The sequence below is a fragment of the Triticum urartu genome, chromosome 7 (assembly GCF_003073215.2).
Source record: "Triticum urartu cultivar G1812 chromosome 7, Tu2.1, whole genome shotgun sequence".
In the NCBI taxonomy this organism is placed as follows: domain Eukaryota; kingdom Viridiplantae; phylum Streptophyta; class Magnoliopsida; order Poales; family Poaceae; genus Triticum; species Triticum urartu.
Window position 1 is genome coordinate 603942278 of NC_053028.1, and position 27553 is coordinate 603969830.

The following is a 27553-nucleotide window of genomic DNA, read 5'->3' on the forward strand; positions in this document are numbered from 1 at the left end:
TTGTATATTCCAACGATGGGCTTCCTCAAAATGCCCTAGGTCTTCATGAGCAAGCAAGTTGGATGCACACCCACTAGTTTTCTTTTGTTGAGCATTCTTAGCTCTAGTGCACCCGTTGCATGGCAATCCCTACTCCTTGCATAAACATCAATTGATGGGCATCTCCATAGCTCATTGATTAGCCTCGTTGATGTGAGACTTTCTCCTTTTTTGTCTTCTCCACACAATCCCCATCATCATATTCTATATCACCCATAGTGCTATGTCCATGGCTCGCGCTCATGTATTGCGTGAAGGTTGAAAAAGTTTGAGATTATTTGAGTATGAAACAATTGCTTGGCTTGTCATCGGGGGTATAGAAGTTGGGAACATCTTTGTGTGACGAAAATGAAGCATAGCCTAACTATATGATTTTGTAGGGATGAACTTCCTTTGGCCATGTTATTTTGAGATGACATAATTGTTTAATTAGTATGCTTGAAGTATTATCATTTTTATGTCAATATGAACTTTTGTCTTGAACCTTTCGGATTTGAATATTCATACCATGATTCAGAAGATTTACATTGAAATTATGCCAAAGTATCACTCCGCATCAAAAATTCTCTTTTTATCATTTACCTACTCGAGGACGAGCAGGAATTAAGCTTGGGGATGCCTGATACGTCTCCAACGTATCTATAATTTTTGATTGCTCCATGCTACTTTATGTACTGTTTTGGACTATATTGGGCTTTATTTTCCACTTTTATATTATTTTTGGGACTAACCTATTAACCGGAGGCCCAGCCCAGAATTGCTATTTTTTGCCTATTTCAGTATTTCGAGGAAACAGAATATCAAACGGAGTCCAAACGGAATGAAACCTTCGGGAACGTGATCTTCTCACCGAACGTGATCCAGGAGACTTGGACCCTACTCCAAGAAGTTTTCGGGGAGGTCACGAGGGTGGAGGGCGCCACCCCCCCTGGGCGCGCCCCCTGCCTCGTGGGCCCCTCGGAGCTCCACCGACGTGCTCCTTCCTCCTATATATACCTACGTACCCCCATTAGACCAAAGACGGAGCCAAAAACCTAATTCCACCGCCGCAACTTCCTGTATCCACGAGATCCCATCTTGGGGCCTGTTCCGGAGCTCCGCCGGAGAGGGCATCCATCACGGAGGGCTTCTACATCAACACCATAGCCCTTCCGATGAAGTGTGAGTAGTTTACTTCAGACCTTCGGATCCATAGCTAGTAGCTAGATGGCTTCTTCTCTCTTTTTGGATCTCAATACAATGTTCTCCCCCTCTCTCGTGGAGATCTATTCGATGTAATCTTCTTTTTGCGGTGTGTTTGTTGAGACCGATGAATTGTGGGTTTATGATCCAACTTATCTATGAATAATATTTGAATCTTCTCTGAATTCTTTTATGTATGATTGAGTTATCTTTGCAAGTCTCTTCGAATTATCCGTTTGGTTTGGCCAACTAGATTGGTAGTTCTTGCAATGGGAGAAGTGCTTAGCTTTGGGTTCAATCTTGCGGTGTCCTTACTCAGTGACAGAAAGAGTTGCAAGGAACGTATTGTATTGTTGCCATCGAGGATAACAAGATGGGGTATTTATCATATTGCATGAATTTATTCCTCTACATCATGTCATCTTGCTTAAGGCATTACTTTGTTTTTAACTTAATACTCTAGATGCATGCTGGATAGCGGTCGATGAGTGGAGTAATAGTAGTAGATGCAGGCAGGAGTTGGTCTACTTGTCACGGACGTGATGCATATATACATGATCATACCTAGATAACCTCATAACTATGCTCAATTCTATTAATTGCTCAACAGTAATTTGTTCACCCACCGTACAATATCTATACTCTTGAGAGAAGCCACTAGTGAAACCTATGGCCCCCGGGTCTATTCTCATCATATCAATCTCCATTACTTTATTTTACTTGTTTTGCTTTTACTTTTCACTTTGCATATTTATACCAAAAATACCAAAAATATTATCTCTATCAGATCTCACTTTCGTAAGTGACCATGAAGGGATTGACAACCCCTAAGCGTTGGTTGCGAGTTGCTATCGTTTTGTGCAGGTACGAGGGACTTGCGCGTGACCTCCTACTGGATTGATACCTTGGTTCTCAAAAATTGAGGGAAATACTTACGCTACTGTGCTGCATCACCCCCTCCTCTTCGGGGAAAACCAACGCTAGCTCGAGACGTAGCATGCACCAGGCGGAGTGGCACTGGCAGCACCGCGTGCCTCTGCCATACCCCGACGTGATCCTGCCGCACGACTGGCATCTGGATCCAGATAGGATCCCAGTGCCGGCGGCGCCGCGGACGGCTAGGGCGCACGCGGAGGAGGTGTGGCGCCGGCGGGCGCTGCTGACGCCGGGGCAGCGCCAAGACGCCGCCTACGCATCTGACTCGCCGAACTGGAAGAGGTGGTTCGCCTTCGAGCACGAGGAGACGAGGCGACGCGGCGTGCGCGAGGTCGACCGCAGCATGCCGCCGCCCCCGCTCGTTGTCCGCGAGGAGGACCAGGCGGCGGAGGACGCCTACCAGGCGACCCTTGCGGCGGTCTACCGCAAGAGCGAGGAGGACGAGCGGCGCAGGGTGGAGGCGGTGGAGGAAGAGGAGGCTCGGTACGAGGCGGCCATGGCGCAGGCCCTTGCCCTCTCCGCGACCGAGGATTGCGTGGTGCCGCCGGTGGCCCCGCCGTCCCCTCCCCGACGCAGCGTCAAGGCCGAGCCGGAGCCCGAGCCCGAGCCCATCAAGCGCTACTCCTGAACGGGAGTGCTACGCGAGTGGGTGTCCGCGCCACCGGTTTGGATGGGGGCGTCCCTGGCGCAAGAGCAGCCATACCTCGAGATGTGGCGTCAGCACCGGCTGGCTGAGGAGCGTCGTCGCGGTGAGTACGAGGAGATGCTCGAGCGCGACCTCGAGGAGGAGGCACGCGAGGCTGAGGAGGAGGCGCGCCAGGCCGCGGCTGCACAGGCGGCCGCACAGCCCCCCGCACCGGAACAGCTGCCCGCGGCCTACATCGCCACTGCCTGGAACACGCCGTTCCCCTGGGCTGGCACTGTGCCAACGCTCATTGACCCCGAGGACGACGACGACGTCTAGGGCAGCGCACCACCTTGTAGTTTAGTTTTTTTAGTTTTATTTAATGCTAATGTGGACGCGTGGACTCTCGCCGGCCTTCATGGCCGGCTTTCATGTTTAATTAAGTTGTTTTTATTTTAAATATGCATGCATAGTTAGTTTTTTGTCGGCGCCGTCAAAATGGGTCGGGCGAGCGTAGTGTTGGGCGCATACGCCAACCCAAACACGGAAGCGGACGTCCGTGTCCGCCTGCCGACCCGAACGGACAAAAAGCAACCGCAGAAGATTGGATTCGATGGGTAGATCTACGTACCTATCATGTCATATAAATAGGCTACAAAACCCCACGTATTTTTGCAACCTTTTTTTTTTTGCATCGAACTAGGGAGCTTTATTAATGAACTAGAAGTCGATTACAATCCGCCCGTAGGCTACTAATAAGGAAACTAGGGCTCACATCGAGCCAGCTCTTCGTTCCATCTTGGGCACCAGCTCGCTGGGCACATAGATGAGCCGGTTAATTGATAGTCCTTCCGACATGAATGACAGAGAAGGAAGCAAAACTGGTTATCAAATCACCTAGTTCTGAAAGAATGGGCGAGGCAATAGATCGCGTATTGTCTCGCGAGTGCCATAGGTTGACTAACTCAAGGCAGTCGACCTGCATGACCACATGTGAGTATCCACGGAGGTTGGCGAAGATCACTCCCTCCCGGAATGCTTTCAGCTCGGCGATGAAGGGGTCTGTCACGCCGGGCAGTGACTTGCTCCATGCTGCTAGGAACGCTAGGTGCGAGCGAGCAACACCACCTGCTCCACCTTTCATAGCGTCAGAATTGATCGCACCATCTGTGTTGATTGTCACCCACCCCACGTCCGGTGGCCGCCAACACTGCATGGGAGAAAGCTTAGATTTACTTGCTGGCAATTCCAATATTGTCAACGATTCATGCACCCATTTGATCGCCTGAACAGGGTCATAACCATCCCTGTCATGTGTCCAGTGGTTCCGTGAGGTCCATATGGAGTGCATAATGGTAATAATCTTGCACCTTATGTCGTCAGAAAACATGTCATCGAGCAAGATATCTCTAGCCCAAGAAACTGGATGAAGTCTCAGAAGTGAAAATTCAAACCGATCCCTCGCTGCTATCCAGAAAGCTTTGGCGTGCACACAATATATGAGTGCGTGCATCAGATCCTCATTCATGGCTTTGCAGATGTTGCATAAGCCATGAGTTTTGATGTGTCGATACTGAAGAGTGACAGAGTCCGGGAGAATACCTCTCAAGACATGCCACCAGAAGACTCGTACTTTGGGTACCACATGAAGTTTCCAAAGAGCATCCCACATATGTTTATCTGTCCTTGAAGTTTTTGTAATTGTCCCTTCCTCTAGAGTTCTAAGCTCGTTGTGAGTCACAAGAGAACGATACGCTGATTTAACAGAGTAGATGCCGGATTTTTCTAGGGCCCAAGCAATTGTATCTTCGCCTCCCGCATAATTCAAGGGGATGTTCAATGTAGCCTCTGCATCTGGGTGAAGAAAATTCTGCCTTACAACTTCCACTTTCCAACCTCCTGTGTAGTTGTCGAACGTATTTTTACAACCTGGAGCACCATCATAACACATTAACAGACATACTACATCATTACCGAATTACGTCGGCTCTTATTTTTCCTACCAAACTACAAAATATTACAACACTCCTCAGCTCGAGCAGTCATTGTCAGGGAACCATAGCCCTATTAGAACCCCATAGCAACCACTGGGATCCTGACTAGGTGGCGCCGGTCGCCCTTCATCGTGATCTCGCCGAAACTGTAGGTGCCCGTCACCGACCTCGTCGTGAGGGTCACGGTGATCTCTCTAGATGACCCGGGGAGCACCGTCAGCGCGGGAGGCGAGACATCCAGCGCGATCTCCGGCGACATCCTGGTCATGATGGTGTAGGTCTCCGCCTCGTCGGCCACGTTCGTGACTGTCCGCTTCACGGTCTGTGTGCCTTTGAGCTGTGACACCGTGATCGAGGGGATGTTGAGGTCACAGGGCTGCTGCCCCTTTGGGCCGGAGCCGCAGCGTGAGCCGGTTATGTTTGATACTTCGCTTGGATCAACGTCAGGGATGGAGCACAGAAATGTGATGTAATCTTGGTGAGCTGCCAACACAAGCATTGCAATGTTAGATTTGAATATGGCATCACTATGGTAATAATAACATGGAAGGGACATGCTTATTTAACAACAGACTTGCAACACAAATGCACAGTAGGGCAGAAGAGAAATTCACAATAGACTTGCATAAAGAAAATCAACTTACTTGCATCTAGAACTAGCCCAGGATCCAGGGCAGCTTTTGGGTTAACCGCGCCACTGCCATAATCAAATGGTGTGGCCCGTGCAAGCGTCATCATTTCTGATGTGGAGTATTGCTGCGCTCTGAGAGGATGGCTCCCTTTGTCGATCGTATTGGCAGTAGTCATCAAGGCGGACTTTATTGCTGACGGGCTCCACTTGGGATACTTCTGTTTTATTAGTGCTGCAATGCCAGTAATATGTGGTGCAGCCATGCTAGTTCCAGACATCATTGCAAATCCTTCCCCTATTTTTTTTGGCATGCAGAGAATTTGGGTCAGCTCAGAGCCTCAGACAGAATGGCTGTCTTTCAACTTTATTGATTACTACCATTACAAGGGACAAGATTATTTAAACTAGATCAGGTCCTAAAGCATTCAGCATGTGGGCATAAGAGGAATCAAAGCAGCATTTCTTATTTAAAATAGATTAACAAATTATAAGATCATCCTGAAACAAGCTTGTGTGCCATTACTGAGGGATAAACTCTGACAAACTTACCGGCGTAGTTTGCTTCATCTGTTCCATTAGGTGCCCATGCGGACCATATAAGATTGCCAGGAGCGAGTATATCAGGTTTAAGAACATCAGCATCTTGGAAGCTAAAATCTTTTACATCAGGCCCTCGGGAAGAGAACAACGCAACCTGGGGAGCTGAATTGAACAGTGTTGGTGCCAAACCATCTGCAATACCGACTGTTGCTTGGAACGCTGTTGCCCGTCCAGCCCAGTCTCTTGTTGTAGAGGAGTTGTAGTAGTCTATAAGATCCTACATGGCCAAATTGATGTCAATGTGCTATATCAGAAAAATCATTATAGAACTGACATGGTTTTTTTAACTAATTCTACAACAGCAGCAATGCATACAATCCACATCACTGCTCTGGAAGTATTTGCAAGTTGGTTCCTTGAGATTTGAGAACAATTCTAATGCATGTGAACTTAAATTCTGGCTTCTAAGCAGCTTATTGACAGAAAACAAATAAACAGGCTGATTTACAGTACAGGTCACATCTACTTTTACAAATGGTGTTTGTCTATACATATCTGCACAATAGGCTCCATCGAAGCTAAATACCTTTGTTTTGCTGACATCTGTGATGAGAATCCCAGGAATATTGACAGGCACAGGATCAAACTTTGTCCCTGGATAACTATCTTCTACAGCAACAACAAAGCCAGCTGCACCTAGACTCTTGGCTGTTTGGGACACTTTCTTGATTGAAGCCGTCCCAGAAATATAATTAAAAGAATAGCCGCACAATAGAATTTTCCCCTGAACTTTCCTCTTATTTAAGAGTTCTGGCCTTTGACAATCTAGTGCACTGTACTTGGTTGAAGATGAACCCAGCAGAGCATCAGTAGCAGAAATCAGGCCAAACGATTTATTTCCATGTGTTGCAGCTGTAGTCAGATAAGATAATTGTCAACTAACCACAGGTAGAAATGTTAATTGCCAGAATACCAGCACCAGTCACAGTACTATAAAATGGACATTTGTTGACAGTTATTACAAGATTACACAGAAGGACTTCAACTCTACAATCAAGAGCCTACAAAGAGAACAAAACACATTTTCCAACCAAAGCATTTTCACAATCAGATGAAAAGATGCTGGATAAGTAGTATATTAGGATCTAATAAGAGTCTGGGTACATAGTACAATGGGAACTCGAGGTAGAGTCCATGTGTGGACACTAGCACTATAAATAAGTGTGGGGCTCGCCAAGGATACTTTTATGACAGCATGCATCAATCGATGCAGAGATCAGTGGGACTACATCTTTTTGGGAAAAAAAAAGAGAGCCAAGAATACTGTTTACATGTTACAAATGCAGGATATTTCTTGTTATGCAGTATGCACCAAATATCCATATGAACTTACGTGATACTCCAAGTCCAGCAATACGCTTTCCATTTCCTAGTATCAAATGATTCTTGTATCTGCGGTCATCAACTCCAGCGGCAACAGTGGTAATCCATGGGCTGAATGACACCAGCGTTTTAGGAAATGGTCCTCCATTTCCTGCAGCTTGGGCAACAAACACGCCAGCTTTTACGGCAGAAAGAAGAGCTGCATCAAAAGGATTGAGAAAAGTAGTCCGTGTAGCTGTTGGTGGGCTATTTGGTCCAACAGAAAGGTTGAGAATGTCAACACCATCTTGAACAGCCTGCAGGTAGCCATCCACATACATTAGCTCCTATATGTTGGAGGCTTACAGTACTAACATGCATTACAGTTATCCAGCAGGTATTCTTTTCATTCATCGCACAATACAGTCTATGGATAATACAGTAGCAAGTTATTACATTCTAGAGATGAGTTTCTAAAGTTACCATTGCAAGTATTTCGTTGTATATCTTGCATGAAATGGAACTCTAAAATTCAAAGCCATACTAGTGAATGCAAACCAGAATTTGAACCCAGAGTTTTTCGATAACTGAAAGTTAATAGCTCCCACTTGATTTAGAAGTAAGCAGGCGGCTCTGTTTTGGGGTTTATACACCCCAAAGGCCAAATCTGTGTCACTTAGATGATCAATCCTACCAAGTACCAAATGATATAGTTAATAGTTTACCAACCATCCCTTTATTTTTCAGTCAACCTCTCACGCAAATGAACAATGTTGTTGAACTGTTAGATAATGTAACATCATAAATCACATCTTTCAACCCCCAAGGCCATAACAGTCATAAAGTTGTCCCTGGTATCTACTCAATATCAAGTACGGTAAACTGTTGGTGGGAAGAATGATAAAAATCAAATGTATACTTTGGTGAGAAGTTTGGCGAAATTAATAGTGTACCTGATCAATCGCTGCCACGACGTCAGATACATAACCACCAAAAAGCCTGTAAAGAACCTTGTACACAGCTATCCTGACAAAGTGACAAGCACAAACTCAAAAAGGTAAGTCATTGTGAGGAAGCAAGATCAAAATGGCTCTCTCAGTGAATCCAGCTATGATGATACTGAGTACTAACTACTGATGAGTGATGAGTGCTTATGTTCTTCTGCCAAACAGATATGTTTCTTTCTTTTTTTTTGGAAGGAAACAGGCACTGTACTTGCCCTAACAGGATAATGCTAGTCATACAAAGATAGAACAAAGCAAAAGCCTATCTTTGAGGTAGGTAATTTAGCATTGCTGTTGGCTGTACAAGGTTTAACTTTGTTCAGAAATTCCAAGGAAATCAAAACTTACCTAGCTCGTGGAGCCATGCCACTTGCTTTGCCAAATTCGTAGCCATGCATTCGCACCGCAATTCCATTGTTTCCAGCAGCAATTGCAGCTATATGACTGTTGAGGGAGGGGTAAAAGGTAAACATATATCAGATAATCCGTGCCACTTTTCACATGACCAGAATGACTTTCTGTCAAAACCAACGTTGCAAACAATCACATTGATTAAATATGAAGATGGTGCTTGGAACGGAAAGGTTTACTTTACAGGCCAACCATCATCATTTGAAACAAGATGCTCACAGGTTTGGAAGTTATAAGCAGATTTTTTTTTCATGTGTGGCATTTTTAGTGCAACAAAGCACAACAAATTACTTAATAAGAGTGAAGTGTATCATCAGGAGCATTACCTTCCATGACCATCGCCGTCTAATGGAGATGCAAACTCAACATCAGGATTAAACGCTCCAGCAGCAATTGCAGCTTTTGCAAAATGTTGGGCCCCAACTATCTTCCCATTGCAGAAGCTTCTTTGTGTTACTGGATCTATCTCACATTTCCCCTTGTAACGAGGAACAGGTCCATAAGGATCAGTTCTGTGGGTAGAGAAGCTTGGATGTTCAGGATAAATTCCTGAATCCACAAAACCAATCACCACATCTTCGCCTGCTCTATCAAATCCACCTCCTGTTGGCCATACCGCTGTTGTCAATCCAAGAAACTGTGGAGTGTGTGTTGTCAATTTCTGTATCTTTGTATCTCTCTCCACGTACTTAACACCTGGGGCTTTCCTTAAGAAATCAGCCTAACACAGTGGAACATTACTGCATTTAGCCACGATAATAATGCAAACTAGAAAGGAAAACATATGAACTGCAGAAAATTTATGATGCCAAATACCTGCAGAGATGACATGTGAACTGCAAACCCATTAATAAGATGATGGTAGCTATAAAGCTTCTCGTAAGTTCCCGCTACAAAAAGCGAGTCCAGAAGCTTCTCATGGTGCCTTCGGAGGTGAAGAGAGTATGATGTGACAGCCTCACTGCAAATCAGGAAAATTTGGAGTGAGCACAGACTATTATCTTTGCATCATAGTATTAATGCTTCAATTAGAGAGGGTAGTTCCAAGTGTAACTGAAGTACTCAAGTTGAAAATTGCAATTCATCAATAACATGTCCTATTTACAACAGTGTGAAATCTCCCAAAATAGACTTGAAAAATCATGAATGCCAGGCAACACAAAGCAAATGTTAAGAGACATGGCCAAGAATATCTAGCAGAGTACAGTACCTGGTAACATCCATCTCTTGATCCAAATCCGCCGCGGTAGCTGGAAATCCTTCCACTCCACCTGCGTAGCTCACAACCGGGTCGCCTTCCATGGTAACAATGTACACATCATGCGTCCCAAGTACCACTTGCGGCACAAGTGCAAGAAGCAAACAGGCAAGGCCGAGCCCCTTCATCTTCACCTATGTCAGAACAGCAACACTGCAGAACCTTTCAAGAAGAGAGACCATCAGAGACAAGCACTTAACATGAGAATCATAATTCATAATAGTGGCAGCTATTGGGCATTAGGTGGTAAGCATGACGGCAAATGTGCAACGACTATATGCCTGTACTGCACTGATGCCACAGTAAATCACACACCGCCCCAGCCACAACAGGAATGGTCCCCATGGTGCCCACCATTGTTCTGTGATGCCGGAGTTTCCGATCTCATAGGTCTCCCATGAGTATGCATTCATGGGACCTCTTAAATTAGGCTGCCCGGTGATATTAATGGCCCTTCAGAGCGAGCGGCTACATGGCATGCACAGTGTATGCATTTCGTATCACTCCATTCCCCTCAGTGGAGAACAGGTGGGCACTCACTCAGTTGAAACTTAACAGTATACTGCTCCACTGAGAATGGTACATCAGTAAAGATCTCTGGATTACGGATTGAATAAAAAATTATGGAGTGCAGTGCGAACACTGAAGAGTGAATCACAGCCGAAAAGCAGTGAGAGGTTAATCTGAAGCTACACGGCCAGTCATTTGATCCAAGGCGCAGCCGTGGGAACTGAAAAAAAAATCCTGTTTTTCAAACAAAAACGCGTGAAGGAAACTGTTAAATCTTATGCTACAGTTTATACTGTTCCCGATAATGCGGCCATCTTATTATGATACAGTTATACTGGCCGGTTCTAAGCTGTGCTGCTAACACCCTATTAAAACCCAATATGCAGAAGTAAATCGAAAGCAGAAATAAGTTAGAAAATATCTCGCTTCGCAGGGGGGGACAAATAATGCGAGTCGGGAGACAAGCAAATCACCTGGGAGCCCAAGCATTCCCCGGCGCAGCTCGGCCGCCACCCGGCGTCGGTCGCACAGCCCGCGCCGGCCGCCTCGGGGAATGGCGGCGCGCCCAGGCCGGAGGAGGATGAGGAGGAGGTGGGGGAGCTCCGGCAGCGGCAGCGGCGGAGCACGGGGGTGGCTAGGGTTTGCGGCGCGGTGGGAGAAGGGGGGCAGTGGGGAGCGGGAGCGGGAGTGGGGGAGCAGTGGAGGAGGCAGAGCAAAGCGTGGTCTAATGGCGACGCCTTTGTCTTTGTCTTTTAATGGAGTCCGGAGGGAGGCCTCGAATATAGCAGGGTTTTTTTCTCCTCCTCTTTCGCTTTCGCCACCTCTGCTGTGCCCGTTTCACGTGGGCCGTGCCTCCCGGGCCCGCACGTCGGCGAGCCGATTCGGGCCGCTCGCTGCGGCGTGGGCAGCTGGCGCTCTCCCCGTGCCCCGCCGACGGACTGACCCGGCGAGGCGTGAATGCGGGCGTGGGTCCCCGGCGGTGGCGCGCCGGGCACACCCGTGTGGCTCTCTGCGGCGCGGGTCCCGGGAACCAGTGCGCGAGGCCGGGCCTCGTACGCCGGGTCCAGCAACCTCGTGCCGGCCAGCGGCGTCGGTGTCGGGCGGAGGGAAACGTAGGGAGAGCTAGGAGGCTAGGAGGGCGGCGGCGCGCGGCTCCGTGGAACTGCCGCAGTAGACCACAGATCCTGGCTGGGCCGAGACGCCGGGAGGCTACGTACGGGGGAGCAGAAGGAGACGTTGGCGATGTCAGGGCCATTGTCGCGCGGTTTTTCGAATCCGTCGGCCACGGGAAGGAACAAGGGACCGGACGAGGACGTGCCGTGCGCGCCAGCGTGTCGGCCGACCCGCCGCAGCTCGCGATCCGGCGCAAGGCAGAAGCAGCCAAAGTGGTTGGAGCATCCAAGAGGACCAACACAGTGACCAGAATACGTATAGGATTTCCTATCACTAGATGACCCGTTGCGCCAATGACGTAAAGGCCGAATATAAGCCAGGTATTGTAAGAGTGTGCATTAACATATTGTTGTTCGAAAAGCATAGCTCATGATACTATATGCAGCAAGCAAGCGATAGTCATACGCATAGGATTGTCATGGTTTGTTTTATGTAAGATCAAAAATGATGCACTAAGTCATGTAGGAAAGGATTCTTGTGATCTGTTTAGATTGAATAGACAATCATGCAGAGGCCTTTGGACGTGTAGTTGAAGACGAAAGCATATATTTATTTTATCATGGTTGTTTCAAAAGCATACCGAACAACAGTCTAAGTAGCAAATAATCGATAGCTAAATGCACAGGATGGTCATAGTGGATTGCATAAGATCCAAAATGATGATAAACACAGAACTCTTGATAGGCTTTATACTAATATTAAGTTATATAACAAGGGGCTTTTGCAGTTGGGTTATATTGAGTAGATGATCAGACGCAGTCTCTTGAAAGTGCATTTGAAGGCGAAAGCATATGCTTGCCCTTTGTTCATGTGTGCGTGATGGAAGAAGTTGCTCCAGCCTTTAGTGATGGTGGCCCTTTTTGTTAACACCCTTGATAAAGCGGGTTCTGAGTTGTGACAGCGGTAGTTCCATCTCCAGTAGGGATTGGCAGTTCACCACGGTCAGCATCCATGTGTGGGAAAAGGGAACCCGTAGAAAAGAGAACGCCAAAGTACTGAAAATAACAGTAAAGGTTAGTTACTATATCATTTTATACCATGCTATTGTATGAAATTGGACAGAGCAATTGCAAAGGATTACCATTCTTTTGCCATCTGTTGCAAATGTTTCTGTCATGTGGCACACATAGTAGCGATCAGGTGTGGTGGTGCTGCGGATGATCTTTCACACTCTACGAACATTATGGTTGTAGCACAATGTGGCGACTAAACTCATCTAAGTAGTGGATGCAAGGCTCACGTATGTTAAATTGTATAAAGCTATATCTTTTAGCAGTTGTTGTGAGAGTTGTTGGAATGAGAGGAGTAATGTAGCCCTTAACACGGAGAATGTACTTTCCTGCCTTTAGATGGATTTTTTGCCTTTCAAACCTGCATGAACTCTAGATGAACCGCTAGCTGCATTCCACTCCACCCCCACCCTCTCTACTTCCCCTCCGCCCCCAAACTCCTTTCGAGCGATCTCCGGCATGGCGGTCAGCGGATCCGAGTCCTACGCATCTTGATCCGTTGACTGGAAACTCGTCCCACGCAGTCTCTAGGAGAAGACGGTTGTCCGCATTGTGCTCCGTCGATCTCGGGAGGAGTCTGCCCAACATCGCTCGGACTCCATCTAGCGGGAACCCATTGCGTCCACCCAAATGACGCACGGATCCGGTGCGACGCGCGTCGCCACTGCCTCGCTGGAGGCGGTGTGATCTGTCTGGTGTCCGAACGCTGTGGCGGATGCTCAACCGCTACATTAGTGCACCGAGGCGAAGGTGCACATCCGCTTCATGTCAGACGCAAATATGGTGTTGCGTTCCCACCATGCGAGGCAGTGGGCGTGGGAGGCGACGATAGCCCTCGCGACAGACATCGGCGTGACGGAGTCGCACTCTTCGACGCTGCAGCAGGTGATCGGTGACCCGTGACGCCACAATCGCGTCGTGATGGACGTGTCGACCTTCGACCACGGCGGATCCATCATCGAGCTCATTTCCACCGACGACATGCAGGCTCCAGGCTCTGACAAGAGTAGGTCATGGGATACATCAGCACCTCGAGTCCCATGAGCTGATGCGTGTCTCATGTCCTATTCTACCTCATCGGTGACCGCATTTCCACTCCAAGGGGCACAACCAGCCGTTGGACATGGACACTGCCGGAACAATAATGACGGTCACCGGCGAAATTTTAGAATAGTTTCATGTTACATGTAATTGTATAAATTTAATGATTTGCAAATGGGATATCCGATTGTGGAAACAACTTTTATGTGTTGATCAATCACTGTCTGCAGACACATCCAGACACGTCCGCGGACCTTTAGATAAGGATTTTGATACGTGTGGTTGCAGATGCTCTTATATTAAGATAAGTGGGAATAAATTTGATGAAACAATACAGATTATACCAGTTACATGAAGTACAAATTAGCACCAAAGATAAAAATACAACCATGACATTGTGAGAAAGAACCACACACTCTGGAGTCTGGACACCTAGACACACGGGTTGACACCTATACACACGGGTTGCACATATAACGCCAGAGATAACCACGTGGTGGACTGTTAGCCTTGATTCCATCGATCAGTTCATCCTCTTCCTCTCCCCACTGTACTGGAGAAAACACCTGGTGAAGGCGATTCACGCTGGGCTCCATCTTCGCGGTGGATCACGCTGCAGCTTCACGGGGGAGCGGATCACGCTGCAGCTTCACGGCATTGCGGCTCCAACTGCATCTCGGCGGCCCGGCAGCTCAAAGGCGCAGCACCGCAGCTGCTCCATCTGCATCTGGGCAGCCTGGCAGCTCCCGCTACAGCTCGGAGCTGCGGAATCTGCAGATGGCGCCGCTGTCACTCGTATCGGCAAGCCAAATCCTCACGGTTGCTGTTGTCGCTCCCTGCCGAAGGTGGCGTCTGTTCTGGCAGCCTGGCACTCCCTGAAGCTGGTGACTTTCCATGGCAAGGGAGGCTCCAGCAAGCCCACGGCAGTCGCCGTTGCCGCCCAGGTAAAAACTAACCTCCTTCGGTGTTTTATGAATATGTAGAATTTTTGTGATTCAATTCCACTGTAGCACGAGGGGCATCATGATCTACTATTTTGCTGAGATTAGTGGCACGGCAAAGTACATCTTCATTTTCTGAAAAATAGAACAAGATGCAGGGACTGATCACTCGTAGAAGTAAACTCCAAAAGGAGAAGCTTATAACTTCACTAAATAACTATACCAGGAGCAACATTACTGTCTGCATCCTCATGGTCTCGTCATTTACAACAGGCCAAGTTGGAAAATGGCCTGTCAGGCCATTGACGTTCCTGACGTGGTGCATCGGCCCACATCGGTGAACCATCGCCGGAGTTGAACTTGTTGATGGACAGTGACGGAATGCATCCACTGAACAAAGTAAGCACTTTCCTGTTTGTTTATCAAATCTCTCATTCTTACCTTAGACATACAAATGAAAAAAAGAGGTACGGGAGACTAAACAAAGAGAAACCAAGATACCGAATGAATACAGAGTGATATGAAAATAGAAAACGAAATGTGAATAGAGACCAAAGACTCGGAAAACAGAGAGTAAGAACGAACACCGAGGACCTAGCACTACTATGTTAATAGGAAAGTCGTGTTGATACTTAGATGAGTGATTCAATGTTGAGTACTAATTAGCACTAATTAGTGGCTGGGACTGCTCCAATCATTGAGCTGGGTATATTGTATATAATACATAGTTGAGTGATGGCCTTTAGATGTTTCAGATGCTAAAGAGTATTTTCTAATTAACATATACATTATGCTATGCATCCTGACATATGCCCTGTTCATCATTTAGTGTATCTAAGAAAATTCATTGTTGGTGTATCTAAAAAACACTACATACCAAGAGATAAAAGGGCCAAATTGCGCCAATTAAGATTGCAATATTTGTTATCTTCTTTTATGAAACAAATGAGTTACGTGCTGACCAAGAATTAAACCAAAGTTTGTCATCCTTGTTCTATGCAAACGCAAGGGAGGTGTGGCTATTCTCTAAAATGCAACAAACTCACATACATTCTCATATATACAGTCTTTGATTCACTTGCACGTTTTTCATAATATTTAGAAGCACGAGATAATAGTAGTAAAGGACTAAAAGAGAAAATAATACCAGAGGTAATGAGCATTGAGCAACACCAAAAAACCTTGTGAAAAAAGGCTTATTGTATTTTTGGCATCTTCCAGATGCTACAGATAGATACCACAGCCCGACAAAAATCAATAAATCTACCGCAATAGTTAATCTATTGTACTGTATCAATTTCTTGTGCTAACCAAAATTCATTGTTGGTGTATCTAAGAAATACTATATACCAAGTGATGAAAGGGCCAAACTGTGCCAATTAAGATTGCAATATTTCTTATCTTTTTTTAAGAAACAAATGAGTTCTTTGAATGCAAAGAACAGATAAGTGCTAACCAAGAATTAAACCAGAGTATGTTCTGATGTAGATTTCTTACCAACATCTCTAGCATAAAGGAAATCAATGTCAATAACAGCCTCTAAAATCTCAGTACACAAAAATTAAGATGCTTCTTAAGTGTTTTTCTGTTTCCATAGTAAATCATCGAGCTTATTATAGCAGCATGAACAGTCAATACACTTCGTTAGTACGCAGACCGAAATACATACTAACATACCACATATTCTTGCCATCTCTTACACTTGATGATCACATATTGTACTTCTGATTGCACAGTCCTCTCTTTCTCGAAGAAAATACATCACTATGAATCAGTGGGTTCCACATAGTCCGTGCAACGTCATGGAATTCAAAGCTGGTGCATAAATTTGTCCTGTAAATCCACCATCCATATGGTAAAGTAGACATGCTTGTGTACTGGCCTTTACATGAACATTCTCCAGGCTGAACATTGACACATCTTCAGAAAAACTCGCTGAAAGAAAATATAAAATATATAGAAAGCTCTAAATATGCCAATGTTCAGTGGAAATATATGTTGACCCAACCATGATCTCTACTGGCAAATGCTACTTTATCTAAAATATACATACTTCAGTACTTAGAAAGTGCAAACAATATGTACATTGAGGAATCTACCTTGGCCTTCAGTTTTTTTTTCGAGAAAACGCAAATGGCTTTTGCATTTCATTGCATTGGAAAGAGAGGGAATTTACATCCTCCTAGGAGGCAGGTTTACACAGCCAGCTTTGACAAACTTTTACACATTGCTAATGTAACTTGTCAAGGGAAAAAAACAGGCCACCATTTTTCATTGCTGGGAAACATCTAATGCTAAATATAACCAAACTTAGCTAATTATTTCTGTACACTAAATCCAAATAAAACTAATGAACATTCTCTCTCTTGGCTCATTATAAGTGAAAGTGTAGCGCGGTTTTGTGAGGCTAGGACTGAATATCAACAAAAGAAAGAGCAAGAAAGAACAAATAACATCTACCTCTTGGCTGAACTTGTTCTAGCTAATTAGTAGGCCTAACGAACTCAGTATGTCTCCAAGCAAAATGACCAATGAGCATATGATGTAGTTCTACTATTTAGTTTCAGGCATAAGCAGTTTCTGCTACCTATCAACTTCATATAAGCATTTTATCTTAGAATTTTGCACGGTCTCAAAGAATATGCAGCAGTAATTAATATTCACAGCCATTCTTACCTCAAAAATGGTATCTACTGGATCCAAAGAAGCTTAGATGATCCTCATAGCGTAGCTTCAGTTGCTTTCAGTAGCATGAAAACTCCGAAAGCATAATCTATTCTCAATCCTGTATAAGACTCTTGTTTAAAGCCTCCTGGTGCATCCGATTTTGATTCCTTGCAGTCAAAATAGAAATGTCACTCTGCACCAAAGTTATTCTTCCACTAAGCAACCTGAGCGAATAAACACTCCTGACCAAGACCAAGGCCTCGACCAGAGACACGGTCATCTTTTGAATGTGTCTTCAACTTAAGTGCCTTTGTGGGAGAAAATATGTAGAATCTCTTGTCGTCGGACTTACTATCCCGAAATGAGGACACCTAGAGACATAAGAACAGATTAGGACCACTATATTCATGGCGGGGAAACCTTTCGATGAAATTTCATCTAAACCACCAAATTTTATCTGAATAACATAGGATTTTAAACAAACTGTTAGTGCACAACAAGATGATGGCGGCATGGAAGGAAATTCATAATTAGAGGTCTACCTTTGAGTGGTACCATAGATGTACTGAAAAGAGTTGTGGCATAGATTTTGTTGTTCGCATATACCCTGCAACGATACTCGGCCTCTGGAATTCCTAGACTTGTCAGCATCAGATGCAGTTTTATTTATCCTACAAGGAATTCTGCCTTTTGTTGGGATATTCTGCAACTTTCAGTAATATAAGACAACAGTTTCAGCTGAGGGTTCAAATAACTAATGATTGTAGATACAGTAAGTAGGGTAAAGGGACTATACTCACGAAAATATGGATGTCTCTTATACATACGAACACACCTGGTTTATACACAAGTGGCTACTATGCCTATATAGGATCACAGGTACACAATCTATCTACTTTGGATGAGACAAACTTACTCTTTATTTACCAACTAAACAAAATAGCTAGAGTACCAAGGTATATCGTGTAAACTATCAACTCCAGTAATTTTCATATGGAATGTGCTATTTGTTAACCAAGCTGATTATACTATCTTTACCTGGGAAAGGAGAGCAATTGTAAAATGGGTTAGTTACAGAAGGAGAGCTAACCTGAGTAATCGTTTGGAGTTGGCTGTTAGTTGATGATGCAGGACCTGGCAAGCCTTGTTCATATAGTCCTCCGGTAGCCATGGTCTTCTTCTGTAACCACAACATAGAATGGTGGTCAAAGTCACCTCTAATTACCGGTGTTAATCTTCTACTGAACTCCATATGGGCACCGAACGTTGAAGATGACAAACTTATAACAACATATACTCTGAAATTACAGAAGCAGAGCTGGCTAGTGAAGTAAATCATTCTCAGATGCTACAACAACTATGATTATAAGACAAACTATCAACCATTGCACTATATCTCAAGAATTTATAGTGTAATCACCAAACAAAGTGGTAACCAAGGCAATATCAATCTGACAAATTCAACAACTGCCGACCAATGATGTTTTAGTCCTTTTGGTTTACTAACTCAGAGGAACCGTAACAAAATTGCTTTTTGGTCAATAGCATCAAGTGATTCTTTGAACTCAGAATTAAGAAAGAATGCCAGAACGCAAAAATCAGAACACCATGCAACATCACAAAAGAACTCTTAACATCGTCGCCGTTTCTTTTGAACTAAAAGTTAATAGAATTCATCACACTGTAAGCAACTAATTTTGAAAAGTACATGTTGTACAAACATAAGCAATTCAATAGGAAGGCGAGGTCCTTGACAGTAATGCTAGCCTAAAGACCATGCTCTCCTGAGTCGAGATTCATTTAAAAAAAGAAAAGAGATGGAAGCAGAGCACATTGCACAAGATTCCAGAGTTGCACAAAGAGAGAGGGAGGGGAAGAAGGATTGGTTGAAGCCCACCTTGACATGTTGAAATCAGCCAAACTCGCCGGCCAGTTGCAGCTGCCTCGGGTGCCCCGCTGGGACACATGACGGGCACCTGCGCCGCAAGCGGCCCTACCCCTCGAGCGCCTCATCGTGCACCCGGCAGCGGAGGCCGTGCCCGCCACCACGGATGTAGAGCCGGTCCAGTGCAGCAAAGATGTTGGCCTGCTTTGCTCTGAACTCTTCTTACACCCAGAAATAAGTTTAATTAGCATACAAGTGCGAGCTGAAAGAAGGCTTCAAGAAATAATTTAAACCAGAAAATGAATAATATTAAGCTAAGCTTTGAGGGTAGGACGTGAATTCCGAATTAGATGACCGTGAGGTTGCCAAACTCGCTACTGCTTGAACATCAACTATAATTATTAAGATCAAAATCAGCATCTTTTGCAACTAATGCAGAGTGTGAATTTCTCTGCACACAAAAAGGCTTTGTAGATTCAGTATAGTCGACACAATCATAATGTATTAACTGCTTTCCTCAAGATCCCATGACTAAAAGCTATGGAAACCAAATTGTAAAAATATGAGCATTAGTACTTCTTAGGTAGCAGAAGAAATCAGTGGCACTTCAACAAGAGCCAAACGGAGGGGAGGACACGGGCACAAAAATTCAGAGGATGGAGGTGAGGACGCAGGAACAAACCTCTAGGGTGGTCGGACGGCGGCGTGAGGGCTGGACAGATCCGGACGTCTCTGCGGCCCACGCTCCTCCTGCTGTGACGGCGATGGCGCCATGGACCCGCTGCGGCTCGAGCTTCTCCCTTCAATCAGCAGAAAGTTAGCACATATTAGAAAGGTAATGCCCCAAACAGATACCACATAATAAAGGACCAAGAAAATATGCAATTGATTACAACTTTCATCAGACAGAAATATTAGAAAGATCCATCTCACACAAGGATCATCACACAAAAATATTAGAAATATTAGTTATTGTTAGAGAGAAAGGGGCAGAGGCCATGTGCTGCGGCAAGGTGACACAAGGAGGGGCAGGACACATAATTAGCCCTAGATATCTGTGGCCCTAGAAGATACTGTAACATATTGTAATGGAATATAAGATAACATTGCCAAGAAAGCGTTTAAATACTAAAATCAACATACTTACTTTGAAATGCATAGATATTGTTCACAGCCATATTCTTATACCCACAAAGTAGCATGAACTTCAGTATCATTAGCACTGCCAAATCTGCAAACAGGAGAACTAATCTCGTAAGAAACTTTTCTTTACACTGCCTGTGATATCTTGTTGTATGCCATTCCAACTGTGAACCTGTCCTGTTACTGATGCAAAGTAGCTGCCATTTATGTGATTTACATTCCCATATGCAGTTAACTCATGCCTGCGGATATTACATTTTGTCCGGACCAATTGCTTAACCCTTCTACAAAATGAGGATTTTTGATAATAGTCTCAATTCCGCTTGGTGATTCTCCTTCAAATGAAAGATTAACAGGCCAAAAGCATTGCAAGAAAAGAACATGATTGCATACTGCACATCTAAGAAAATGAATATATGCATAACTGAGAACAAGTTCGAATGCATATTCATGCTGAAATTTGCAAAAAGTAACAGACGAAGACTTAGTAAAATCGATGGTCTGCACCAAAAACATTATAATGTAAAGACTATCAGAAATCCTCAATGGCTCACACATAAAATGCAGTAAGTTTTCTCTGAATTTTGTTCCTAAAATTACATGATGGCGAACACTACAGGCCAGCAAGAGAATTGATGAATTGCTTGGTATACAACATCTAGTCAAGTGTCTAGAATATTCTATCGACGAATAGACCAAACAAAAGGTTTACCTGATTGTAGAATTTCATTGACAAATTCCAAAACTGTAATTTGAGACAAGATCACTGGCCAAGTCAAAGCGCTTAACCAGAATTTCATTAACAAATTCCAAAAACACAAAAAGTCAGCATAGTGACGTTGCAACAAAATCCTGCCAGATAGAAATAAAGGTGGAACCACCATAAGAACAAATTAGCTCATGAACACATCATAAAAACATGACAGGGCAAATACTGCCCAAACAAAGTACAGAGAAAAAAGAAGAAGCAAAGAGTGAGGAGCACCTCGACCAAATTCTGGAGGAAGACGTCTTCCACTCCTAGAGCTTCTGGAGCCGACGCCCTCATCCATGAGATGAGACGAAGAGGAGAGACGAGCTGCTCCTGCTGCTGCCGCCATATCTCTCTGCCCAGCACCCCTGCCTAGAGCGCCGCCTTCCTCTCCTCCCCCAAGCACTCTCCTGCCGACGACGGGTCGAGGCCGCCGGGCACCGACGGAGCACGGGGCGAGGCTGCTGCTCCCCTCCTGCCGAGGCCGGATCGAGGCCGACGGGCGTCGGCAGAGCACGGGCCGGCCGAGGCCGAGGCGACGGCGGCGGCAGGAGAGGAGGCGGACGAGGCCGAGGCGGCGGCGGCAGGAGAGGAGGCGGCTGCGGGGGCGCGGGCTAGGTCTGGCTGCCTCTTCTCTTTACTCTCGCTGTCGCTTCCCCTTTTCTTTTCTATCGTGCCCGCTCGCCGAGGCCGCCCGCTCGCTCGCTAGCCGCGCACTCACGAGACCGACAGATGGGCCCGCCGCGGCTGAAGCGGAGGCGTCGCCGCTGGGTGCAAACGAGGACGGTAAAAAAACGCCCTGCCAACCCACGACACTGGCAACCCACGATCGATCGCCAATGCTTTCATCCCGACGAACGCACGCACACACCCTGTCGCTGCTAGGCTGGCCCGTGCGCAAGGATGGCCCATGCGTTAGTCGCTCTAGCCCGATTACGCAACATACACAAAAAAAATGTTCTTATACTATGGGACAGAGAGAGTATTTGCGAACAATGCTTTGGATTGTGTTATAAACTTTCAACGTCGTCATAACGGCATCTATAGTCGGACTTCACAAATCTTTGCCCATATACGTTTGTGGACGCGTCCGCAGTCAGTGATCAAGCACCCCTCATTTCTCTGTGTCCGCGGCCGTCACTCTAAAATTCAGTGCCTCAAATTCATGCGACATGATCAACGTTTCACATAGAACAAGAACATAGATGTAAGATAGGGTGTTTGGGAATATGCATCGCATTGTATTGATCCATGGGAAAATTATATATATACACAAGTAGACTTGACCCTCCAAGGCTCTATCTCTATATAAAAGGAAGAGATCAATCTGAGGACGCGACTAATCTGCACCCAAGCTCATATGCTCCCGCATGAACAGTAAAATTGAAAAAAAATCAAAAAAATTCAAAAAAATTCCAAAAAAAATTTGAGAGAAACATTGACAAAAGTTCTAAGTGCCTGCAAAAATTCGTCATGAAATCACATTCCTAGAAGGCGTGGCAAAAAAACAAAAATAGTACTCTGAAAAAGGATTTTACTGTTCATGCGGGAGCATATGAGCTCGGGTGCAGAATGGACTTTTCGTCAATCTAAGGCTAAGTATAGAAGTAAAGATCCTACGTGATCGCATCCCCCCCCACCCCCACGAACGCAGTCGAAGGGTTGCCAGAATGGATGCAAGACTATTGCGAAAAGCTCCTAATGAAGTAGTTGGAAGCCCCTTGGTCATGATGTCAGCCAGCTGATGATCGGTTGGAGCATGAAAAACATGGAACTATCTGAAGGCCGCCTTCTCACAGACAAAATGAATATCCAACTCAATGTGTTTGGACCTTGGTGCGGCAGTGATGAATGTGGTTAGCCGAGCGGTAGATAGCGGAGATATTGTCACAGAATACCATCGCAGGCTTCTCAATGACGCAATGAAGTTCATCAACAAGTTGACAAGCCAACAACATTCATCAACTGTGTTTGTACTTTGGTGCGGCAGTGATGAACGGGGTTAGCCGAGAGGTAGATAGTGGAGATATTGTCACAAAATACCATTGTAGGCTTCTCAATGACGCAATGAAGTTCATCAACGAGTTGACAAGCCAACAACATTCATCAACTGTGTTTGTACTTTGGTGCGGCAGTGATGAACGGGGTTAGCCGAGAGGTAGATAGTGGAGATATTGTCACAAAATACCATTGTAGGCTTCTCAATGACACAATGAAGTTCATCAAGAAGTTGACAAGCCAACAACATTCATCAACTATATTGGCCATGACTCGATAATCTGCCTCGACGATGGATCAAGAGACAATGGGTTGTCGTTTGGATGACTATGACACGAGGGAATCACCAAGATACACACAAGACCCCAAGGTGGAATGGCGAGTATCCCAACAACTAGCCCAATCAGCGTCATAGTAAATGGCAATGTCAACGGAGGAGCTGCCAGTAAGCCAAAGACCGTGAGAAATAGTGCCACGAATATAGCAAAGGAGGTGTTTGACCATCCCCCAATGAGCACACAACGGATGCAGGATATATCTTCCTCTTCCAGGTGTGTTTTGGCTTATCATGTGTAGCCTCTCGGTCCATATAACCGAGATCAGTTTGCGTGTTCAAATTTGGTTGCAGGGGGGCATATACCCCTCTGAAACCGTATCTGCATCCTCTTCCCGTAACACAGACGAGGGTACTAAATCCTCACAGAGGCATTCTAGTGCCCCAACCCCTAGAGCATTAATGTTAGAATCATTCATGGGTGTGGGAGTCCTGGATTAGGGGGTCTCCGGACAGGCGGACTATCTTCATTGGCCGGACTGTTAGACTATGAAGATACAAGATTGAAGACTTCGTCTCGTGTCCGGATGGGACTCTACTTGACGTGGAAAGCAAGCTAGGCAACACGTATATGGATATCTCCTCCTTTGTACCCGCCCTTGTGTAACCCTACCCCTCTCCGGTGTCTATATAAACCGAAGGGTTTTAGTCCGACTTCGTCTCGTGTCCGGATGGGACTCTACTTGACGTGGAAAGCAAGCTAGGCAACACGTATATGGATATCTCCTCCTTTGTAACCGACCTTGTGTAACCCTAACCCTCTCCGGTGTCTATATAAACCGAAGGGTTTTAGTCCGTAGGACAACAATCACAACATACAATCAAACCATAGGCTAGCTTCTAGGGTTTAGCCTCTCTGATCTCGTGGTAGATCTACTCTTGTAACACCCATATCATCAATATTAATCAAGCAGGACGTAGGGTTTTACCTCGATCAAGAGGGCCCGAACCTGGGTAAAACTTCGTGTCCCTTGCCTCTTGTTACCATCCGGCCTAGACGCATAGTTCGGGACCCCCTACTCGAGATCCGCCGGTTTTGACACCGACATTGGTGCTTTCATTGAGAGTTCCTCTGTGTCGTCGCCGTTAGGCTTGATGGCTCCTACTATCATTGATAGCGATGCGGTCCAGGGTGAGACTTTTCTCCCCGGACAGATCTTCGTATTCGGCGGCTTTGCACTGCGGGCTAATTCACTTGGCCATCTGGAGCAGATTGAAAGCTACGCCCCTGACCATCAGGTCAGATTTGGAAGTTTGAATTACACGGCCAACATCCGTGGGGACTTGATCTTCGACGGATTCGAGCCACAGTCGGGCGCGCCGCACTGTCGCGATGGGTATGACCTAGCTCTGCCACCGGACGGTACCCCAGAGGTCACGCCCACATCAGCTCCGACCCTTAGCTCGGAGCCAACTGCGCCAATTGAGGACGGGTGCTAAACACCGCCTCAGGGGCTGCAGTCTCGACGATGATTGAGCCAAACACCAGCATAATCCTCTGCGCAGCACGTGACTCCAAGGTGCCGGACTCTTTCCCGGACTCCGAACCATCCGCGCCCCTGCCGATCGAATCCGATTGGGCGCCGATCATGGAATTCACCGCCGCGAGTATCTTTCAGCACTCGCCCTTCGGCGACATTCTGAATTCACTAAGGTCTCTCTCTTTGTCAGGAGATCCCTAGCCGTATTATGGCCAACAGGATTGGGATGCGGACGACGAAGAAATTCGACGCCCACCCACCACCCACTTAATAGCCACTGTCGATGACTCAACCGACATGCTCGACTTCGACTCCGCAGACATCGACGGTATGGACAACGATGCGGGAGGCGAAGAGGAACCACCGCCCACAGGGCGCTGGATGTCCACTTCATCATATGACGTATACATGGTGGACACACCAAAAGAAGACGACGACGAGGAACAGAAGGACGCACCGAAGGCTTGTTCCCTCGAGAAGCAGTCAAAGCGGCGGCACAAGCGCCGCCCCAAATCCCGTCTCGCCAGAAATAACGATCACGCAGACCCAGCATTGGAGCAGGGCGAACCATTGCCGGACCACGGCAATACGGAGAATCAAACCGAACAAACCAATTTTGTCAAAGATAATAGTCCGGATGATACAACGCCGGACAGGCACCCGGAGCAGCAGAATGCCCGTCAAAGGCTTGTTGCCACCGCGAGGAGTCTGAAAAGGCAGAAGCAAAGGCTTAAGGCTGCACAGGACACACTCCAAATCAGATGGAGTAAAGTACTCAACACAGCAGCGAAGTACGGCGACAATCGCCCCACCAAGAGCTACCCAAAGCGGAAGTTGCTACCTGAATTCAATGAGGAGGCCTCAGACCCCTCACAACCAAAAATCAAAACAGCCACATGGCCGGATAGACGACCTCACGGCCAACATAGAGCGGCAAACAATGCCACTCACAAGACAATACGCGATTCACACGAGGGCTTGCACCAAAAGGACAGCGCAACTAGATCCATCTATGGACCACGCAAGCGTGCCCCAGCATACGATATAACACAACAAACATCCGAACAACGCGGTACACCCAGATACAGGGGTGCCGCACACCCCCTATGTTTCACCGATGAGGTGCTGGATCATGAATTTCCAGAGGGATCCAAACCTGTAAACATAGAGGCATACGACGGAACAACAGACCCTGGGGTCTGGATCGAGGACTATATCCTCCACATCCATATGGCTCGAGGAGATGATCTCCACACCATCAAGTACTTACCACTCAAACTCAAAGGGCCAGCTCGTCATTGGCTTAAAGGCCTCCCCGAAAACTTCATTGGAAGCTGGGCAGAGCTCGAAGACGCTTTTCAGGCAAACTTTCAAGGGACTTATGTCCGACCTCCGGACGCGGATGAGTTGAGTCATATAACTCAACAGCCTGGAGAGTCAGCCCGAAAGCTTTGGAGCAGCTTTCTTACTAAAAAGAACCAAATTGTCGACTGTCCAGACGCCGAAGCCTTGGCAGCTTTTAAGCACAGCGTCCGTGATGAATGGTTTTCCCGACACCTCGGCCAAGAAAAACTGAGAACAATGGCAGCATTAACAAGCCTCATGACCCGCTTTTGCGCGGGTGAGGACAGCTGGCTAGCCCGATGCAGCACCAGCGACCCCAGTACATCTGAAGTTAGAGATGAAAATGGGAAATCACGGCGCAACAGCAATAACAAACGCCGGAATAAAGGAGACAGCATGAAGAGCACGACAGTAAACGCCGGATTCAAAAGCTCTCGGCCAGGTCAGCAAAAGCCGCCCTCTAAAGGCGCCAGAGACGAACTGTCCAGCCTAAACAAAATTCTGGACCAAATATGTCAGGTCCATAGCACCCCTGGCAAACCAGCCAATCATACCCACAGAGAATGTTGGGTCTTCAAGCAGTCCGGCAAGCTCAACGCCGTACACAAGGGGGAGGATACACCAAGCGAAGATGAGGATGAGCCTCTCAAGGAAGACACTGGGGAACAAAAGAAATTTCCACCAGAAGTTAAAACAGTAAACGTGTTGCACGTGATCAATGGAAGAAACAAAACGACACTCCCAGAAAAATACGCCCGAAGGCCTATCACCGCGGAGTCCTGCCACTGGTCGTCTCAACCGATCACTTTCAACCATCGTGATTACTCAGCAAGTATCCGGCGTGCAGGATGGGCTGCCATGGTATTAGACCCAATAATTGACGGATACCACTTCACACGAGTCCTGATGGACGGTGGCAGCAGTCTAAACCTGATATACCAGGATACAATCCGCGAAATGGGGATAGAACCAACAAAAATTTGCCATAGCAATATTACCTTTAAAGGAGTAACGCCAGGCCCAGGGGCTCATTGCACGGGCTCCCTGCTACTAAAAGTTATATTCGGCTTCCCCGATAACTTCCGTAGCGAACATTTAACCTTCCACATTGCTCTGTTCCAAAGTGGCTATCAAGCACTACTCGGACGCAAAGCTTTCGCTCGCTTTAATGCAATACCACACTACGCTTCCCTCACACTCAAGATGCCTGGTCCACGTGGCATCATTACAGTGAACGGAAGTATTAAGCGATCTTTGCACGCCGAAGAGCGTGCGGCTGCCCTGGCAGCCGCA

The 27553-nt window shown here is 46.3% G+C and overlaps 1 protein-coding gene and 1 long non-coding RNA gene across 10 annotated transcripts; both read right to left on the reverse strand.

Annotated features, from left to right (window-relative positions):
* Positions 1 to 3401: 3401 nt before the first annotated feature.
* LOC125520331 (subtilisin-like protease SBT2.6) lies at positions 3402 to 11202 on the reverse strand. Of its 3 annotated transcripts, XR_007288624.1 has the most exons (12): positions 10966 to 11202; positions 9935 to 10144; positions 9541 to 9685; positions 9051 to 9445; positions 8662 to 8757; positions 8263 to 8335; positions 7341 to 7626; positions 6534 to 6859; positions 5957 to 6224; positions 5421 to 5702; positions 4712 to 5259; positions 3402 to 3461 (listed from the first exon to the last, which is right to left on the reverse strand). XR_007288624.1 is itself a non-coding variant. In XM_048685224.1 (11 exons), the coding sequence occupies exons 2-11, from the start codon at positions 10108 to 10110 to the stop codon at positions 4850 to 4852; spliced, it is 2457 nt and encodes an 818-aa protein (XP_048541181.1). In that variant the 5' UTR covers positions 10111 to 10144; positions 10966 to 11202; the 3' UTR covers positions 4638 to 4849. The 3 variants fall into 3 exon arrangements, 2 of the variants coding, with proteins under 2 accessions (XP_048541181.1, XP_048541182.1); XM_048685224.1 differs by lacking the exon at positions 3402 to 3461 and having other exon boundaries at positions 4638 to 5259; XM_048685225.1 differs by lacking the exon at positions 3402 to 3461 and having other exon boundaries at positions 4638 to 5259; positions 9935 to 10135; positions 10966 to 11193.
* A 2775-nt stretch (positions 11203 to 13977) lies between these two features.
* Positions 13978 to 21752, reverse strand: LOC125522549. Of its 7 annotated transcripts, XR_007289816.1 has the most exons (11): positions 21338 to 21750; positions 21065 to 21204; positions 20357 to 20440; positions 19892 to 20009; positions 19222 to 19427; positions 18415 to 18504; positions 17867 to 18033; positions 17334 to 17695; positions 16335 to 16592; positions 14881 to 15068; positions 13978 to 14792 (listed from the first exon to the last, which is right to left on the reverse strand). It is a non-coding gene; the product is annotated as an uncharacterized LOC125522549 (long non-coding RNA). The 7 variants fall into 7 exon arrangements; XR_007289814.1 differs by having other exon boundaries at positions 14881 to 16592; positions 17867 to 18027; positions 21338 to 21751; XR_007289819.1 differs by having other exon boundaries at positions 14881 to 16561; positions 21338 to 21751.
* Positions 21753 to 27553: the final 5801 nt, after the last annotated feature.